Consider the following 20,042-nt stretch of genomic DNA (forward strand, 5'->3'; position numbering starts at 1 on the left):
CGTTTAAGGAGAGCCCCCCTCCAGTGCCTGTCCCACTCTCCCAGGATCCCCACCACTTCCTCTGCACGCACCAGCTGCACAGCCAAAACCTTTTCTCCATATCCAGGAGCAAGACTCATTCCCAAAAGATCCTGCTGGTTCCCAGTGGTGATCATGCCCAGCCTGGCGGTCTTCATCCCACATGTGCTGAGCACCAAAACCCCGTGGCCAGAGGTCTGCATGAGCAATGCCTTGCCTGCTCCCTGCAGGCCAGTGAGGGGAGTGTCTTCATTTGTCAAGTTCCCCCCTCTCTCTCTCCTCTCAGAAGAGAGCCAGTCTCATCCTTTCGTGCTTGGAAGAAATGAAGGACATAATACATGAATGAAAGCCTGCTTCCCTGTATTTACAAGAAACAGAGCTGAAACAGAAAGGTTCGAATGACAAGATGGTAAAAGATTTCACCGTGCAAGCACTAAGTGTGGAAAATGGCATCCTTCAGAATGAGCACTTCATGAAGATCAAAGGTTTTAATTCACTCTCCTCCCCACATATAGAATTCTAAATATGGTCGCACCCACAGATGGAATCTCAAAACACACAAAACACAAATACTCACAGAATTACAGCTCCTCGTCACCTGGAGCTCCAGGTGCGGGGATGCCTACTGTCTCCCCACGGGGCGGTGACTCAGCGAGCAGCGTCCAGGGCTGGTGTGTGACCCCGGGAGCAGAGGGGATGCCCGCCACGTGGACACTGAGGGAGGGGGGCAGTAAACCTCCTCACCTCCTACCTCCCGTGTCCCTACGTCCCACCCTGGCTGGATCGACCTCTACAAACATCTACACCTGTGGCTCGAGGGGTCTGGCCATTAGGGACCCTTTGTCACTTTGCAGAAAATGGCCTCCAAGGAGGAAGGCACTGACAGGGAGGCAGGAGGTGGGGTGTCTCCCACCGTCCCTGGCCCAGGGCCCCCGAGAGTGCGTGTGCGGTGGTGGGTGGTTGATCTCTAAGGGCTCTCCTGGCCCCAGCAGTCTCTGGGGGTGAAGTTCCTCCTCTGAGGAGGGTCAGTGTTCTGACCTCACCCTCATCTTCCTGTTGGCGGCCGTCTCGAAATCTTGCAACTTCTACTTCCAGTTCTTGAGAAACGAACCTTGAGAAAGAGACTTTCCCCGGGGAGCCTGGCATCGCCAACCCCAGACATGCTTTTGCTGCTGCCGCTGCTGGCCCTGCTCTGGTGGATAAGCGGGGCCGCTGAGGGCCAGACGGAGCCCGGGAAGGATTACACGCTGCGCGTGCAGGAGCTGGTGGCGGTGCAGGAGGGCCTGTGTGTCCACGTGCCCTGCTCCTTCTCCTACCCCTGGCAGATCTGGACCATCTTTACCTCTGCTCTCGGCTACTGGTTTCAGGAAGGGGCGGTGACGCTGCAGGATGCTCCCGTGGCCACCAACAACCCAGATCGGAAAGTGCAGGAGGAGACCCGGGGCCGATTCCACCTCCTCGGGGACCCCCGGGCCTACAACTGCTCCCTGGACATCAGAGATGCCAGGAGGAGGGACAACGGTTCATACTTTTTTCGTGTGGAAAGAGGAAATACGAAATATAATTACATATCTAACCGGCTCTCCTTGTATGTGACGGGTAAGGAGTGGGGTCCAGGAGAAGGCCACAGGGGAAGGACTTGGGGGTCCTAGGACAGGGCTGGGATGGGAGCCCCTCCTGGGAGGGGGCGGGGTAAAGCAGGTTGGGGGCTCAGAGGAAGGAGCTGGACCCAAGCCTGAGGCTCTTGGGGCTGCACCTCCTGATACACGTGTCCCCGCATCTCCCCATCTCCTCACCAGCCCTGACCCACACACCTGACATCCTCATCCCAGAGACCCTGGAGGCCGGCCTGCACCGGAAACCTGACCTGCTCTGTGCCCTGGGCCTGTGAGCGGGGCACACCCCCCATCCTCTCCTGGAAGGGGGCCACCATCTCTCCTCAGGTCCCCATGACAGCCCGCTTCTCAGTGCTCACCCTCACCCCATGGCCCCAGGACCATGGCACCAACCTCACCTGTCAGGTGACCTTGCCTGGAGCTGAAGTGACCACGACGAGGACCATCCACCTCAATGTGTCCTGTGAGAGCCAGGCCAGGACACGTGGGTCCCTGGCGGGGTTCTGAGGGCAACAGGGAAGGGGGTGTCAGGGCCTCGGATGTTGGGTGCTGGGTCCCAGAAACCAAGCTGAGAGAGGGTCAGGAGGATGCCGGCCCCCACCCTTTCCCCATTTATGCAGCTCCTGGGGACACAGGGCCCATGTCTACCAAGGCCTCACCATTGATGCGGATCCGCCGTGACTTTCTGTCCCAGACCCGCCACAGAACTTGACTGTGACTGTCTTCCAAGGAAACAGCACAGGTAGGAAGGAGCCCCCTCAGGAGCTGTAGGGAGCAGGACCTCTTCCATCTCAGGGCTGGGCTAGCTCCCTGCCTCATCCTGGACCGGTGACCAGAGGCCCCCTTGTGGGTGAGCCCAGTGGTCCCTCCCCCTCCTCAGCCCCTATGGCCTCTGTGCCCAGCTGCCCCAGCAGCCCCTCACTCCCCTGGCACTGGTCCACTCCCTCCTCAGCTACCCAAGAACAAGGCAAAATTTATACCACAGAGCCCACCTTCGAGGCCTCTTATCATCCGTGTCCTGATGGCTCCTCCTGCCACCTCTTCTTATTTCCCTAACAATTGTTTACCTAAGTACCTTTGAACAGGTAATATATTCACATGGCCAAAAATTCCAAATGCTCAGCGGAGTCTGTCCTCAGATGCCCAGTCCCCTGGCAGGAAGTAACCAGTGTCCATACGCTACTCGGAGCCTTGGTCTGCCCACCTGAAGGGCTCAGGCAGCCTCTGATACCAGTAGTACAGGCATCCTTGTTTTTCTCTGTGACTGTAGAGTGTTCCATTGCATGGTTTTGTATACATCTTCTGTCAGTGGAAAATCCTGGCATCCATTTTATTCTACTGACCGAAACGCTGCATGAATAATCTTGTAACTTTCTCGTGTGTGTGTGTGACTTTGGGATAAGTTCCTAAAAGTTAAATAGTTGGGTTATGTGTTTTTTCTATTTTTTTAATTGAAATATAATCGATCTATAACATTATATTAGTTTCAGGTGTATGATATAATAATTTGATATTTATATTCATTGTGATATGATCACCATAATGTCTAGTTAACACCTGTCACCACACATAATTCCAAAATTTTTTCTTATGATGAGAACTTTTAAGATCTACCCTCTTAGCAACTTTCAAATACGTAATGCAGTATCACTAACTATAGTCACCATGTTGTACATTTCATCCCTGTGACTTATTTATTTTATAACTGGAAGTTGGTACTTTTTGACCTGCTTCACCCATTTCACCCACCCTGACCTCTGGTAACCACCATATTCTCTGTATCCATGAGTTTTTTTGTTTTTTGGTTTCTTGAGATTCCACCTGTAAGTGAGATTGTCTGACTTACTTGACTAAGCATTATGCCCTCAGCATCCATCCACGTTGCCATAAATGGCTAGATTTCATTCTTTTCCTATGGCTGAGTAATATCGCATTGTATATACACGGCATTTCCTTTATTCATTCGTCCGTTGATGCACGCTTAGGTTGTTTCGGTGTCTCGGCTGTTGTAAATAATGTTGCAACTAACATGGGGATGTAGATTTCTTTTTGAGTTAATGTTTCCATTTTCTTCAGATAAATACCCAGAAATGGAATTGCTAGATCATATGGTAGTTCTATTTTTATTGTTTTGAGGAACCTCCTCAAAGTTTTTTTTTACAGTGGCTGCACCAATTTACATGCCCACCAACAGTGCACGAAGGTTCCCTTTTCTCCACATGCTCTGTTTATAAGACATCTGGCCAAACTCTTTTCCATTGAGGTTGACAAGTTTCCACCCCACCAGAGATGGGTAAAAGTGTAGGTGTTTCTCCTAGCCTCTCCAAAGCAGAGTGGGGGCAAAACCTTTAGAGCTTTGACAATATCCGGTGAAAAAAATGGAATATCCATGTAGTTTTAAGTAGCATTTCTCTTGTTGTGGGTGATGATGCACATGATTTTGTATGTTGAAAAGTCATTTTTTTTTTGTTTTTGTTTTTTTATTCTGCAAACTGTCTGTACATCTTCTTTGTTCAGGTTTCTACTGAGTGACTTGACTTTTTATTATGCATTCTTAAAACTTTTTTTTCCAGTAAGAGGAATTGGCCATTTTTCTCTAATATGATTTTCAACAACTTTGCTCAGTAGGGCACTACTTTTTTGTTGTTGGTTAGTGATTCGAACAATACTTCTTAGGGATCTCTTTTTTGGGGGTGGGTAATTAGATTTATTTATGTATTTTTAGAGGAGGTACTGGGGATTGAACCCAGGACCTCATGTATGCTGAGTATGAGCTCTACCCCTTGAGCTATACTCTCCCACAGGGATCTCTTTATATCTGTAGCCACATTTACTGATGTCTTCTCTTCTGGCTTCTGCTTTTCCCACTTTGAGTTTAAAAAAACAGATGCTGCTTTTCCTCCTGTGGTCTCATCTCTGAGGCTCCCCACCCCCCCACCCCCTTCCCTCCAGCCCTGCAGGTCTATTCACTTTTTCCTGGACATGGGCAGGCCTTGGTCATCTTTGTACTCTCTGTTCCTCCTTCCTGCAATGCCCTTCCACCCCCTCATCATCATCTTGCCAGCCCTGCTTGCCCTTCACACTCAACTTCAGATGCCACCGCCTCCAGGAAGCCCTCCTAGACCTGCCAGTAGCATTTACATTGGCATGCCCAGGGCTCCTGCAAGCCAAAGTCACTGCCATCACGCTATGTGTCATGTGGTGTTGTGAACTCCTGTTCCTGGGTCCCCCGCTCCCCACCAGACTGTGAATTTCTAAGAGTCAGTCACCTCGGAGACGCCTGGTGAAATCAGTAAACTAGTGTTAAGTGAAAACATGAATAAGGGACAAAATTTTTCAGGGACAATCCGGGTTCTGAACGAAGGGGACATGGAATTCAGGGCAGGGCTGACAATGTGCAGGGGTGTTCTGTGAAGCCCAAGACCCCCCTCGGTGCTTCCTGGGGCCTAGATCCAGCCAGACAGAGTCCATCAGTGCAGAGATGGATCTGCATCATTGAGCGCAGACAAGGATGGGGCCTGAGCCGTGCTCTGGGCTCATGCTCACTCCTCCAGAGTGTGGCGCTCTCATTCAGTGCCTGGTGAGCCTGTCCCTCTCAGCTGTTCTCCAACTATATCCTTCTTTCTCTCAATCTCTTTGTCACTCTGACCCTCTGTCTCTTTTTCGCCAGTATCCAGAGCCCTGGAGAATGGCTCATCGCTTTCAGTCCTGGAGGGCCAGTCCCTGCTCTTGGTCTGTGTCGCTGACAGCAACCCTCCTGCCAAGCTAAGCTGGGCCCGGGGAGCCTGACCCTGAGCCCCTCACAGCCCACCAACCCGGGGGTGCTGGAGCTGCCGCAGGTACTCATGGGAGATGAAGGGGACTTCTCCTGCCGAGCTCAGAACCATCTGGGCTCCCAGCACATCTCTCTGAGCCTCTTCCTGCAGAGTGAGTGTCCAGGGGCTACACAGTGAGCTGCAACCCCACCAACGCCCTAGCCCACCAGTCCCTGACTGGTGCAGAGTCCAACTGCTGGACAGGCAGGTTGTGGGGTGGGGTGAGGCCCAGGCACGAGTGGTCCGGCATCTGGTGAATCAGGAAGGCCTGGAAGGCCGATGTCCGGAGTCCTCCTGGGAGCGGAGGGACACAGGATTGGGATTCGGCAAGTGAATCCATCCTCGTGCCACGTGAATCCATCCTCGTGCCACTTTCCCGCAGGGCCAGCGGGGCGCATGGTAGAGGTGATCGTGGTGGCCATCTGGGAGGCGGTTGTCAAGATTCTGTTCCTCTTCCTCTGCCTCATCGCCCTCCAGTGAGCACCACACGAGAAGGGGAGGCGCGGAGAGGGCGGGGCGCAGGAGGGGCGGGAGCCGGGCAGGCAGGAGGCTGACCGGAAAGGGGTTGGGTGGGCGTGGGGGGCGCTGAGGACTCCACGTGGGCACCTGCTCGACCTGCTCGGCCGGCCGCCTAGTGACCGGGCCGGGAGGTACCTGCTGTGTTCAAGAGGGTCTGTGGGGCCAGACCTGCCCTCTCCCACCTCCATCACCCCTCCAGCCCCTGAATAGGAATGGGGGCAGGGTGAGACTGCTGCCCGCTACTCCGGGTCTGACCAGACTGAAAAAGCCTGATCTCTTCTCTCAGAGTGAGGTCTCCCTGGAGGAAGGCAGCCAGGCCCGCAGGGGGCATGTCAGATGCAAACGGCATCCCAGGTTAACCCCCCAGGTGAGTGATGCGGGTGTGTCACCACTCAGCATTTCACTGCACACACACCCCCCCCCAGGGTGGCCCCAGGATTGCTCTGCTTAGCATGGCCAGAGTTGAGCTGCCATCTTCCTCCCCAAACCCACTTTCTGGTAGGTTCCCTGTCATGCTGATGACAAGGCATCCCCATCTCTAAGGCCAGAAGGACAGGTGGTTCTCCACTTTGACCTCCCTCCCTTCTCCCAGATCCAACAAATCGCTAAGTGTTATCCGTTCTTGCCCCAAAGCGCAGCTCATCTTGATGTCTGTCTCCTCCCTGTCCTGACCCTGGGCATTCCAGAAGCCTCATCTTGGGTCTCTGAGCTCACCTACCTCCTGCCTCCATCTCTCTCGGAAACACAGGCCTGCAGGCAGTGTTTGCAGAGCCCATCAGTGTCCACTTCCTGCTCAGCAGGAACAGTACTGTTTTCCCTCCATGGCCAGAGACCGAGGAACACACGCCACAGGCTGGATTTGCAGCCCTGGTGGCTCCGCTCCTGCTGGGCTCTCCACCCAGATCCCTTCCTCCTCCTGCGTCTCCCAACATCTCCGCACCCAGCCTGGTCAGACCTCTGTGACTCTGAGACTTTGCCTGTGTAGTTCCTTCTCCTGAAATGCCCTTCCCTCCCTAGCCCTGCCTCTGCAAGTCCTGATCATCCTTCAGGCTCAGTCTTAAGTGTCATCCAGTTTGTGTGTGTATGTGTGTGTGTGTGTGTGTGTATTTCATTGTATGGTTCTGCGTGGAAGAGTGATATTTAGTTATTTATTCACAGACTCATTCAGCAAATATTATGGAAGACCTACTATGTGCCAGCACAGTCATAGGCACCAGGGGTACATCAGTGAACACAACTCCCAAAGTCTCCACCATCCAAAAGACTTGACTAGACACTTCCACAAAGAAGGTAATACAGATGGCCAGTGAGCACCCAAAACAGAAGCTCAGTCATTGGAGAAACGCAAATCAAGCCCATAACGACGTACCGCTTCACGCCCACTGGGACAGCTGTTGTATAAAAAACCCAAGAAAATAGAAAACAGAAAATAACAAGTGTTGGCGAAGATGTGGACAGATTGGAACCCTCACATGTTGCTTGTGGGAAGGGAAAACAGGGCAGCCTTGTGGAACACGCTTTGAATATCCTCCAAGAGGTCAACAGAATTACCGTAAGACCCAGCCCCTCCACTCCTCGGTGTAAACTCAAAGGAACTGAAAGCAGGGATTCCAAAACAGATACTTGCACACCATTGTTCATAGCAGCAAAATTCACAGCAGTGGTGGAACCAATCCTAGAGTCCGTCAGCCGAAGAATGGATGAACCAGATGTGGCATACGCATACAATAAAATAACATGCACCCTTACACAGGAGTGAGTGCAATTCTGACACGTGCTACAACACAGACGACCCTTGAAAATGACATATTAAGTGAGAGAAACCAGGCAGCACTCACTTGAGTCTGCCCGCTCTCCCCTTGAGAGTGTTCTATCACAATACATCCTCACTTTACTTTCTTAAGGAAAAGAGAAGAAGTCAGACACAAAAGAACAAATACAGTACAGTTCTGCTTATATGAGCGACCTACAAGGCAAATTCTTCAAAACAGAAAGTAGAGTGGCGTTGCTTGCAGATAGGAGACGGGGCGGGGGGTGGGAGGGGATGGCGAGGAGTTACTGTGTAACTGATACAGAGTCTCTGTTTGGGATGATGAAAACATTCTGGAAATAGACGGTCATGACGGTTCCCCTGACATTGTGAATGTATTCAGTGCCACTGAATTGTACTGTATAAGAATGTTAAATGGTGTTTTATTTTATGGCTGTTTTACTACAATAAAACAAAGGCAATGAGAAGCACTCTGGCATCAAGGTGCTTTCATTACGGGGACAAGAATTTTGAAAGGAAATAAGAAAATGTGAGCGTGTCAGAGATTGACACATATTTAGAGGAAAATCACGCAAGGAAAAGGAGCAGGTGACACACTGGGGTGGGTTTTCTGTACCTGAGTGTGAGGAGGTGATGTTTGAACAAAGACTTGGAGACAGGGAGGAAACAGGCTTTTTGAAAAAATTTTTTTTTGTTTTGTTTTTCGGGGGGACGTAATTAGGCTTATATATTTATTTATTATTATCTTTATTTAATGGAGGTACTGGGGATCAAACCCATGACCTCCTGCATGCTAAGCATGCACTCTACCGCTGAGCTAAACAGGCTTTGTTTACCTGAGAGAAAAATGTCCCGAGAAGAGGGAAAAGGCGGCCAGTGAGGGCAGTGCCTCTGAGGCAGAAGCAGACTTGGTGTGTCATGGAAGCAACAAGACGCTGGCATTTGACAGCACAGGGAGGCAAAAGGAGCAAGAGAAGCTGGAAAGATGCTGTAGACCCCATGGAAGACCCCTGCAGGTCAGTGCAAGATTCGGGGAGACTTCGAGGAGAACGGACGAATGATTAGACCCTCATTTAGCAGGATCCCAATGGCTACTATGTTGAGAATCAGCCAGCGTGGAACCAGGGCAGCGAAAAAAAAAAAAAAAAAAAAGATAGAGAGAGATGTGGCAAGGCACTGCTGGGTACTCCAGGCAGGAGATGATGGTGCAATGGACCAGGGAGGTCGTGGAGACAAGGAGGATATATTTTGGAGATATTGTGCAGGTCAAGCTAACAGAGTTTTCTAATGGATGTGGTAAGTGAGGGGAAAAAAGGAGCAAAAATAGGGCTGAATTGTTTCTTCTGAGCAACGGGACGGATGGAGTTGTGTAGCGTGGAGGACTTCGGAGAGTGGGGTTTTGAAGGGTGATGCTTATTCTGAGAAGCCACTTGGTATCCAACTGGGGATGCCAGCTTGAGAGCTGGGTCTGAAGGTCTAGAAATCAGGAAAGGGGTCCAGGGTGAGACATTAGAATGTCTAGTTAGTATAAGATGATGACAATAGATGAGGTAAAAAAAAAAGGGGGGGGGGGAGTGGGATGATTAGAGTATAATACTTCCTCAAAAAATTAAAAAATAGAATTAACATATGATCCAGCAATTCCATTTCCGGATCCCTGTCAAAAAGAATTGGGGGTAGAGCTCAGTGGCAGAGCATGTGCTTAGCACGCACAAGGTCCTAGGTTCAATCCCTAGTACCTCCATTAAAAATAAATAAGGAAAAATAAAAATTTTAATAAATAGACCTAATTATCCCCCCAAAAAACAAAAACAAAAAAATTCAATTTTTTTAAATATAAGAAAAATTGAGAGCAGGGAGTCTAGGACATGTTCATACACTCGTGTTCACAGTGGCATTGTTTGTTCACAATAGCCAAAAAGTGGAAGCAACCCAAGTGTCCCTCAGTGGGTAAACAAGGTGTGGTATATCCCTACCATAGAATATTATTCATCTGTAAAACGGAAGGAATTTCTGACACATGCTACTGCATGGATGAACTTTGTGGAGGGCATTATGGAAGTTGAATAACCTAGTCACAAAAAAAGACAAACACTATAGGATTCCACTTGTATGAGATACCCAAGGTGGTCAAATGCCTCAAGATAGAAAATACTGTGGTTGCCCCTAGCTGGGAGGAGGGAGGAATAAAGAGTCGTTATTTAGTGGATATAGAGTTTCAAGTTTTTCAACTTGAAAATAGTTTTTTTTTTTTTAACTAGATTCCAAAAAAAAAAAAAAATCATACTCTTTAAAAAAACCCCAAAGAAACCCAATATACTGCCAGGACGCACGGCAAACTCACCAGTGATGCAGGTCTAAAGCCCAGCTGACAGTGCTGTGCGTTTGGGGAGGAAGTGGTGGGGCTGCGAGGGGAGCAGAGCGGGTATCCCTTCTTGTCTCCAGGTCACCAGCGCACAGGAAGATGCTCACTGCTCGGTGGATGAGTGCGTGAATGATCGGCTGCTGCCTTCATGTCACCTCGGAGCCCCTTCTTTCCTTCTGCTCCAGACGCTCACACAGACCCTAAAGAACCCTGCATCTCGAGGACCACCCCCACCCCCACGCCGCCCCGCCGAGGGTCTAAATGAGGCAGCGACCCTCCGGTCAAGGCAGGCGTTGACCAGCTCCCTGGTGTGCACAGCGGTGCTCGGGTGGGACAACCGTAGGAGACTCGCCGTGTCCCATGCCTCGGTGTCCTCGGAGGTCCTGGTCCTGGCTCTGGCGCTGCAGGCACGCGCCCGAGATGGGGGGCAGGGCAGGGGTCTCCTCCTTGCCTGCTCCTCTCCGGGCAGGTCTCCGGGGTCTCTGGGCCGAGGGGTGTCCTCCGCTCTGTGCAGAGAGGGGACCAGCTCCGGCTCCCGAGTTCCTCTTCTGTGAACGGCCGAGTCTCGTGCTCCTCCCGGCTTCCCGTAGGTCTCCCCGCGGCCCTCCCTCTGTCTCGGCTTCCCCTTCTCTTTTCAGACACAGGACGCGCAGAAACCCTCCGACTCAGAGATGCTGCGGCTGCTGCTGCCCCTGCTGTGGGCGGGTGCGCGGGCGCGGGGAGGCGGCGCTGGCGGCGCGGGCGCGGGGAGGCGGCGCGGGCTGGGCTCACCCCGGTTTCCCCGCAGGGTCCCTGGCTCAGGTACCCCGGCTGGAAGTGCAGGAGTCCGTGGCGGTGCAGGAAGGCCTGTGTGTCCGCGTGCCCTGCTCCATCCGTCCTTGGGGCTACTGGGCTATCTCTAGTCCAGTTCATGGCTACTGGTTCCGGGAAGGGGCCAGCGTGTTCCAGGATGCTCCCGTGGCCACGAACAACCCAGATCGTGAGGTGCTGAGGGAGACCCGGGGCCGATTCCGCCTCCTTGGAGACCCCCGGAATAACGACTGCTCCCTGGACATCAGAGACGCACAGAGAGGGGACACGGGGACGTACTTCTTTAGGGTCGAAGGAACGTCTTATATGAAATATAATTATAAAAAAGACCAGCTCTCCGTGAATGTGATGGGTAAGGATGGGGTCAAGGGGAGGACACGTGCAGGGGTCCTGAGGGCCCCCAGCGCAGGGCAAGGAGGGGATCCACTCTCTTCTCATCCTGGGAGGGACCCAGGGTGGCCCAGGGGACAGGATACCGGGGCTGGCCTGAGGCAGAGACTGCTCTTGGGGGCACATTTGGGGTCCCCACCTCCAGGGTGTGTGTCTGTGTCTCCCTCCTTTCCAGCTCTGACACAGACACCTGACATCCATGTCCAGGGGGCCCTAGAATCTGGCCGCCCCAGGAACATCACCTGTGCGGTGCCCTGGGCCTGTGAGAGGGGGACACCCCCGACCTTCTCCTGGACTGGTGTCGCCTTCACCTCCTTGGACCCCAAGACCCCCCATTCCTCAGTGCTCACCCTCACCCCGGGGCCCCAGGACCATGGCGCCAACCTCACGTGTCGAGTGACCTTCCCCGGAGCTGGCGTGAGTGTGGAGAGGAGCGTCAGGCTCAACATGTCCTGTGAGTGCGGGGCCAGGACACCGGGTCCCTGAGGGCGGTGGGTGTTGGGGAGGGGGTTGGGATACTTGGAGACTGTTCTTGGAGGCACCCCGGGGTCAAGAGCGAGACAACACCCAGACCCCACTACCTTGCTCGTGACCGCCCGTCAGGAGGCCAATTATTGATTTCTTTTTCAGATGCTTCACTGACTGTCCGGGTCTTCCGGGGAAATAGCACAGGTGGGAGAGTCCCTGGGCAGAACCGAGGTCAGATGAGGGGAATGCTGTGAACTGGGCACAGTCAAGCCCATCACTCCTCATCCTCTCGTCCTATGTCTGCCCCTACCCCCATCCCGTCCCCTGGCAGGACTCTCTCTGGGGCCACTGTGAATTCCTAGGTGATCACTCACTGTCACCTCTGCTTGCTCCCTCTCTTCCGACCTCCTTTCCCCTGTCACTTTCCCATGACATCCTTTCCCTGATTCCCTGCCACTGCCTTCACTGTGCCGTCTTGGTCTCCCACAAGGAGACTGAGTTCCCAAGTTGGGTACCATGTTTTTAGTCAATTTCTGCAGGACCGCGAGAGCAAGCTCATCCACCTGGGGGTACAATTTGGGGTGGGGGGGAGGTAATTCGGTTTGTTTGTTTATTTATTTTTAATGGAGGGACTGGGGGTTGAACCCAGGACCTCGTGCATGCTAAGCACACGCTCTACCACTGAGCTGTACCCTCCCCCGCCACAAGGGATACAATCTTACTTCTGCCCTGAGATACTTGGGGTATCTCAAATCAAATCAAACCAAGTGTCACAAGTCTCTGTCCTGAGTAACCCCAACTCCCCCTGGGAAGGGCCCTCCCACGTGAGTCTGTCTTCTGGAACTCACTTCAGACTCTGCATCTCAGCCAGCACTTCCCACTTCTCAGTGAGGTTCGCAAACTTAACTTCCTGAAAATGCTTCATGTCACCCCCCTCCCCCCCCCCGTAACTGCCACCCCGACCCGACCCGGGTGTCCGTCCTCTCTCTCGCTTGGCCTGAGTGAGATCTGGACCTGGACCAGCCTCCCCTCTGGCCCACCAGCCTCCAGTCTTGCTTCTGTCCAGCCTGCCATGATCTGACCCTCATCCTTCCCTGCTCAGAACCCTCCCAAGGCTCCCTGTGTCCCTCACAGCCTGTGTGCAGGCCTCCAAGGGGTCAGACTCACGTGTGTCAGCACCCCTGCACAGTTTCACACATCAGGGTCCATCTTCTGGAATGTTCTCTCCCAGGTCTAGATGTAGCCGTCTCTTCCTCCAATGTCCGTCCCCCTTTCCCGGGATCACTGAGTTGCCTTTCCTCCCCCTCACCTCACCTCCTGGACGTCCCCGCTGCGCGCCCTTGCCTGTGACATTTCTCTCGGAGATAGTATTCCTGCGTCGGGGAGGACAAGAGAGAAGGGTCTCTCAGCCTGGCCCTTCCAGCTCTGCCTGTCTCCCTAGTTCCAGAAATCCTGGGCAATGCCACCTCCCTGCACATCCAGGAGGGCCAGTCCCTGCGCCTGGTCTGTGTCAATGACAACAACCCACTCTCCATGCTGAGCTGGTTCCGTGGAAGCCTGTCCCTGAGCCCCTGCCAGCCCTTGGATCCTGGGGTCCTGGAGCTGCCCCACGTGGTCTTAGGAGATGGAAGAGAATTCACCTGCCGAACTCAGCACCTGGGGAGCTCCCACTGTGTCTCCCTGAACCTGGTTGTACAAGGATGCCTGGGATCTGAGCTGGGCCGTGAGCAGGATTAAGATGTGGACTTAAGGAAACACACAACCTCCACCTTCCGCCCTCTTTTCCTCTTCCAGGTACCTCCTGTTCCTGCCCCCAAGTCTTTGGGGAGCAGCAGGGCACCTGGCCCCTGGTCCTCACCTTGCTCAGGGGAGCCCTCATGGGGGCTGGTTTTCTTCTCACTTATGGCCTCACCTGGATCTATTATACCAGGTAAGAAGCCCTTCTCCAGGTGACCTACACTGGGGGGACCCCTTGTGTGACCACCCATCTTGCCCCTCTCTGGAGCAAACCCTCTGCAAAATGGGTCTCTTTGCAGAGCTGTGTTTCCCTCACAGGTGCAGAGGCGCACAAGGGGATATGGCTGAGAGGTGTGACTGAGCGCCCTTCCTCCAGGCAGCCCTCCAGAGCCCCGACAGGTGGATGAAAATTCACCAACCCCCTGTCTCCTGACACTCACCCCTGCATCCGTCTGCGAACAAGGTGGTACTGGATGGCCCTGCCTCCTGTCCAGAAATAGCATCTCTTCACTTCTGGTCTCCAAGACTTTTCCAGATAATTCTACAAGAACGGTTGGGAGGGCACATGAGGAAATATTTTTATTACTCAATTGAACTATACTCCACATAATATTTTTGCGTCTGTGTGCTTCCCTTAGTGGGGTTTTGCTAAACCCATAATGCAACCCCTTAATATAGTGTCATAAATCCCATAATATATTATTTTTTAAAAGAGATTTTTTTGAATTAGGAAAATGAACTCTTATATTTATCCACCTAGGAACCATTTCAATTGCTCTCCATTCCTTTGGATTGCAAAAATAAGATCCCCTAAGGAGAAGTAAACATAAGCGGAAGCCCCTGTGGAAAGAACACAGCAAATGGGCCCGACGTGGCTAACAGGGACCCAAAAGAAAATGAAATCAGGCGGTCATGACAGACGCGGGGTTCGGTCACGTACTCTGTGTTCTTTAGAAAAACCACAAACAAACACTTTAAAGGCAATAAGTACTTCTGATTGTGCTGAGGGTCCCTGGAAAACCCCTAAGGAGATGCTCCAATGATAGTCATCATCAGAAACTTGCAATCAGGCTTCAAGAATCTTCCAGTCCCCTTGACAAGTCTCCCAACTGTGGCTTCTGTGGTTTCTGCTTTTAAAAAATCCCTCACCCCTTCAACTCCCAGGAACGTACTTTTAGTTACAGCCAAAGGCTGCTTAGCCCTGGTTTACAAACCTTGTGAACAATGAAGCCGTCCTTTGGCTTTAAGATAACCCTGACTCTTTTCTCAGGTTCATTTCTACCTTATGATGATGGTATGATTTCTCTATAGCATAATTTTCCTTTCATCTGAAGTTCTGCTCATATATTTTTGTAGTGTGGGTATGCTGGTGATGGGCTCTCTCAGCCATTGTTTGTCTGGGAAAAAGTTTTCATTTACATTAGCTTTGGAGAGAGATTTTATTGGATAAGGAATTCTAGGTTAACATTTTCCCCCTTTCTGTTGTTCAAATTCTTTTGGCTTGCATGGTTTCTTCTGAGAATTCTGCTGTGATCTTCGTCTTTCTTTCTTTGTGGTTTATATTTTTCTCCGACTGGTTTTAATATTTTCTCTTTTTGCACTGGGTTTAAATAATTTGATTAATTTGTGCCTTGATGTGCAAGTGTGTGTGTGTGTGAGAGAGAGAGAGAGACAGAGAGAGAGGGATAGATTATCCTACTTGGAGTATTTTGAGTATCTTGAATCTGAAATTTTATACCTGTGATTAAATTTGTAGAAATTGAAGCCAATATTTATTTAAATATATTGTATTCTTTCTCTCTCTGTTCTCCTCTGGGTCTCCAGTTTTACATATGTCATATTGCTCAATATTATCTCATGGATAACTGAGCCTCTGTTCACCATTTCCAGCCTTTTCTCTCTGTATTCTTTCGTCTGAATAGGATCTGTTTCTACATCTTCGAGTTTACTGATTATTCTTCCACAATATTGAATCTGTTGTTTGTCTCATTCAGTGAACTTCTTATTTCAGATCATTATTTTCTTCTCTCAAAGTCAATTTCCTTAGTCTTTAATCTTACATTTGTTCTTTATTATATTAATGTTTTCCTTTACATCCTTGAGTATATGGAACATATTTGTAATAAATATTTAAATGTTTTGGTCTGCTAGGTCTGTCTCTTCTGTCATGTCTAAGTTTGATTCCATTGAATGAGTTTTCTCTTATTAAGTGTCACATGTTCCTACTTTGTGTGTCCAGTAATTTTTCACTGAGTGCTGAACATTGTCAATTTTATGTGACTATTGACTTGGTCTGGTTCTATTTCTTTAAATAATATTGGTCTTTTCTTCGATGGCAGTCATGTTATTTGCATGTTGGGTCAATATTTTAAAGGTTCTTTAATTTTTTATTGAAGTCGTATTGATGTACAAAATTAAGTTATTTTCAGGTTACTGCAGAGTGATTTGACATTCGCAGACATTATGAAATGATCACCATGATAAGTCACCTAACCATTTGTCCCCATAAAAATTTATTACAGTATAATTGAACATAAGCCATATGGATGTAATACAGAACGGAATTTCATTTTATAGCTGGTGGTTTGTACTTCCTCATCTTCTTCACCTATTTTGCCCCCTTCACCCCCTCCCCTCTGGCAACCACCCATTTGTTCTCTATATCTATATGAGTCTGTTTTCATTTTGTTTTATTTGTTTGCTTTGATTTTTAGAATCCACATATGAAATCATATATTTGTCTTTCTCTATCTGATTTATTTCACTGTGCCTAATACCCTCTAGATTGATCCACATTGTCAAAAATGGCAAGATTTCATTTTTTCTTATGTCTGAGTAATATTCATTACTTAGTGTGTATATATATATATATTCATTCATCTGTCAATGGAAAATTAGGTTGCTTTAATATATTGACTAAATATAGCCATATCTTGACTAAATATATATATAATGGAATATTACTCAACTATAAAAAAGAACAACATTTTGCCATTTGCAGCAGCATGGGTGGACTTCTAGGGCAGTATGCTAAATGAAATAAGTCAGTCAAAAAGACAGATACCATATGACATCACTTATATGTGGAATCTAAAAAGTACAACATAACAAATAAAGAAGCAGACTCACAGATATTGAGAACAGACTAGTGGTTACCAGCAGGGAGGTGGGGAGAGGCAACACCGGAGTAGGGAATGGGAGTACAAACTATTGTGTGTAAGACAGGCTCAAGGATGTATTGTACAACACGGGGAAAATAGCCACTATTTTATAATAACTGTAAAGGAAATTACCTTTAAACTTGTATAAATTTTTTAAATTTTAAAAATTAAATTAAATTAATAAAGTTAAAGAATCACGGTGCTATAAAAACTTTTTTATTTCTCACACTGCTGAAGGCTGAGAAGTCCAAGATCAAGGCACTGGCACAACAGTGTCTGATGAGGGCCATCTTTCTAGTTCATAGGCACTGTCTTCTCTTTGTGTCTCCCCACAGTGGAAGAGATAAGGAGCTAGCTCTGAGGGGTTTCTTTCATAAGGGCACTAATCCCATTCATGAAGACTCCACCTCCATGACATGATCACCTCCTAGAGGCACCATGTCCAAATACCATTATATCAGGGGTTAAAGCTTCAACGTATGAATGTCAGAGAGAGGCACACAGCAAGCAGTCTGTAGCAAAGGCTGGAGCTGTAATTGGTAAATAATCAGCAGCCATTTATAGATAAAGGGGTATCTGGTCACTCTGTGTCTCAGACAGTGTTCCTGTTTGGGTCTGTATTGAGACGTGACTACAGCAAGTATCACTCCTATTGTTTCATCACAGTCACAGAGCGGCTTTGTCAGGTGTCAGGTCCTTTTACTTATTTTTTTAAATCTTTTTTGAGGGGGAGGTAATTAGGTTTATTTATTTTGGGGACAGGTACTGGGAATTGAACCCAGGACCTCGTGCATGCTAAGCATGCATTCTACCCCTTGAGCTATGCTCTCTACCAGTCTCAGGTCCTTTTAAAATCATTTCTGTTCAATAGGGGAACACCGGGGCCTGGCTGTCGTTGCCAGCAGGGGCTACTTTACTCTTTATTTAAAAATTTTTTTTTAACTTGCACTCTTTTTTATTGAAGTATAGTAATTTCACAATGTTGTGTCAATTTCTGGTGTGCAGCATAATGTTTCAGTCATCCATATACATACATATATTCATTTTCACACTCTTTTTCTTCATAGGTTACTACAAGATATTGAATATAGTTCCCTGTGTTATATAGTAGGTCCTTTTTTTTTTTAATCTATTTTATATATAGTAGTGTGTATCTACAAATCTCAAACTCACAATTTATCCCTTCCTACCACCTTCCCCCTGATAGCTATAAGTTTGTTTTCTATGTGTGATAGTCTATTTCTGGTTTGCAAATAAGTTCATTTGTATCTTTTTTTTTTTTTTTTTTTTTTTAGATTCCACATAGAAGTGATATCATACAGTATTTTTTTCTCTGTTTGACATACTTCACTTAGAATGATGATCTCCAGGTCCATCCATGTTGCAGCAAATGGCATTATTTCATTCTTTTTCTATGGCTGAATAGTATTTCATTGTATATATATACCACATCTTCTTTATCTAATTGTCGATGGACGTTTAGGGTATTTCCACGTCTTGGCTATTGTAAATAGTGCTGCTATGAACATTGGGGTGCATGTGTCTTTTCGAATTAGAATTTTCTCTGGATAAGATATTGAAGTGATTTAAATTTGAGGAAGGGTGAGTTTGCAGTGAGGGAAGTGGGATGATTGCGGTGACAGATTACTTTGATACGCTTCCCCTGGCAGAAACCAGTTTGTACTGCAGTGCAATGAAAAGGGCAGAATCATGATTTGTAAGTGCATTGAGAATGCATGCAGCCTTTTTGGACGAGCAACATTTTCAAATGTGTCCAGAATCTGAGAAATATCCCCTGTAGAAGGGCAGTCGGATCAAAACTCTGGACAGCACGGATCCTGGTGACTGGGGCACAAGGGTCAGTCTATGCTAGGGAAATGGAGCGCCCCCTGGAGGCAGAATTCTGAACTGCAGCACGAGCGCTATGCAAGGGAACTGGGACAGGTGCATCCAGAGAAGACGCTGGTCAGGGAATGTCTTGATTACTCCCTTCCCCCAACAAAGGCTCCTCAGCACCTTGAGGGTCTCAACTACAGCCAGACCCGGACTCTTCATTCACCACTGGGATGCTTGCCTATTTGACCTTCACTCGTCCCTTCTGAGTCCAGTCCTCAGACCCACACCCAGCACCGCTCCCAGGGCAGAATCCTGAACGGCCTACCTACCTGTCTACCTCTCTCCCCTCCGCCAACCTCTCCCACCTGATACCCACCCACCCCGATCTCACTTTCTCTCAGTATCTACCTTTGCCTTCTTCATGATCTCAGGGACAGAGACAGAGCATGTGCCCAACATCTGTTGAATGAGAAAGGGAGACCAGAGGCTTGGAGAGTTGTGTTTGCTTGTGGGGGGAGGGTAATTAGGTTTATTTATTTATTTAATTAAAAAACTTTTTTTCTTCTGAAGGACTATTTTGGAGGTGGAGGTAATTAGGGTAATTTATTTATTTTTATTTATTTTTTTGATGGAGGTACTGGTGATTGAACCCAGGACCTTGTGCATGCTAAGCATGCGCTCTACCACTGAGCTATACCCTCCCCTCTTTCCCAGACTGTTTTTTTTTTTTTTTAAAGAATAAACTCAGAGAAAATCTGAGCACTCTTAGGCAGAGAAGATAGGTGTGAGGACGACCAAATAAGATTCTCAAGGACTCAGGTAGCGGCTAGTCTGTGGTCTGGCCAAGGGTGGGGGAACGGCGGCTTAAAGGAGAAGGCAATTGCAAAGTAAAGGGGGGAAGTGCTCTGGTCACATTGATGAAAAGTGGGAAGTTCAGAGGCCAACGAAATAATCAAAGACTCAGAAAAGTGCACAGATGGGGAAATGTTGGGACGACTTGGTTGTAAAGTCAGAAAAGACTTCTCAAAAGAGAGGTCTTTGAGCTGAGAAAGTGAGAAGGAACCAGCTACAGGAAGAACGTTCCTGCAAGACAGAACAGCAAGGGTCACATTCCCGAGGTGGAAACAAACTTGGTCGGTGTGAGAAACAAAGTGGGGATCGCTGGTGGGAATGCAGAAGTGAAGTGGGTTGAAAGCGAGTTTGGGGGTGGGTCATCGGGGGGTTACATCAGGTCAAGCTCCATAGGTTATGGCGAGGTTGCATTTTCTCCTAAATATAATGGGAGGACTTTGAGTAAGAGAGTGACTTGGTCTGATTTATATTTAAAAAATAACCCTGGCTGCTGTGCTGAGAGGGCACTAGGGAGTAAGCAAAAATAGAAGCAGGGCTGATCATCAGTAGCTTTTGTCTCATTCAGATGTGGGATGATGGTGGCACGGACCTGGATAGTCATTCTCTGTCAAGGTGAATCTGTCAGCAGTATGGTGTCCTCTGTATGCTACGTGCAACCTGACTTCGGTAGGTGCCTTCACACAG

General features: G+C 48.9%; 3 protein-coding genes across 6 annotated transcripts in view; all 3 read left to right on the forward strand.

Annotated features, from left to right (window-relative positions):
* Nucleotides 1-13,405, forward strand: part of LOC102510375 (sialic acid-binding Ig-like lectin 6) — a 51,863-nt gene extending 38,458 nt beyond the window's left edge. The window contains exon 16 of the mRNA XM_032487667.1: nt 13,394-13,405. The gene's annotated coding sequence lies outside the window, so the exon portion shown is untranslated. The remainder of the gene's footprint in view (nt 1-13,393) is intronic.
* LOC102520109 (sialic acid-binding Ig-like lectin 8) lies at nt 1,145-6,309 on the forward strand. The gene is given in 6 exon segments (XM_032487889.1): nt 1,145-1,617; nt 1,818-1,876; nt 1,878-2,118; nt 2,255-2,376; nt 5,305-5,925; nt 6,255-6,309. Coding segments are annotated over 4 exon segments (831 nt in total). The 5' UTR covers nt 1,145-1,178; the 3' UTR covers nt 2,347-2,376; nt 5,305-5,925; nt 6,255-6,309.
* On the forward strand, nt 10,542-16,569 carry LOC102519632 (sialic acid-binding Ig-like lectin 14). 4 transcript variants are annotated; one of them, XM_032487863.1, is made up of 6 exons: nt 10,542-10,809; nt 10,892-11,266; nt 11,480-11,758; nt 11,935-12,003; nt 13,567-13,702; nt 13,828-16,569. In XM_032487863.1, the coding sequence occupies exons 1-6, from the start codon at nt 10,776-10,778 to the stop codon at nt 13,868-13,870; spliced, it is 936 nt and encodes a 311-aa protein (XP_032343754.1). In that variant the 5' UTR covers nt 10,542-10,775; the 3' UTR covers nt 13,871-16,569. The 4 variants fall into 4 exon arrangements, 3 of the variants coding, with proteins under 3 accessions (XP_032343754.1, XP_032343755.1, XP_032343756.1); XM_032487864.1 differs by having other exon boundaries at nt 11,935-11,976; XR_004322860.1 differs by lacking the exon at nt 13,567-13,702 and having other exon boundaries at nt 11,935-13,566.
* The last annotated feature ends 3,473 nt before the right edge of the window (nt 16,570-20,042 follow it).

This window comes from Camelus ferus, chromosome 9 (assembly GCF_009834535.1).
Source record: "Camelus ferus isolate YT-003-E chromosome 9, BCGSAC_Cfer_1.0, whole genome shotgun sequence".
NCBI classification, from domain to species: domain Eukaryota; kingdom Metazoa; phylum Chordata; class Mammalia; order Artiodactyla; family Camelidae; genus Camelus; species Camelus ferus.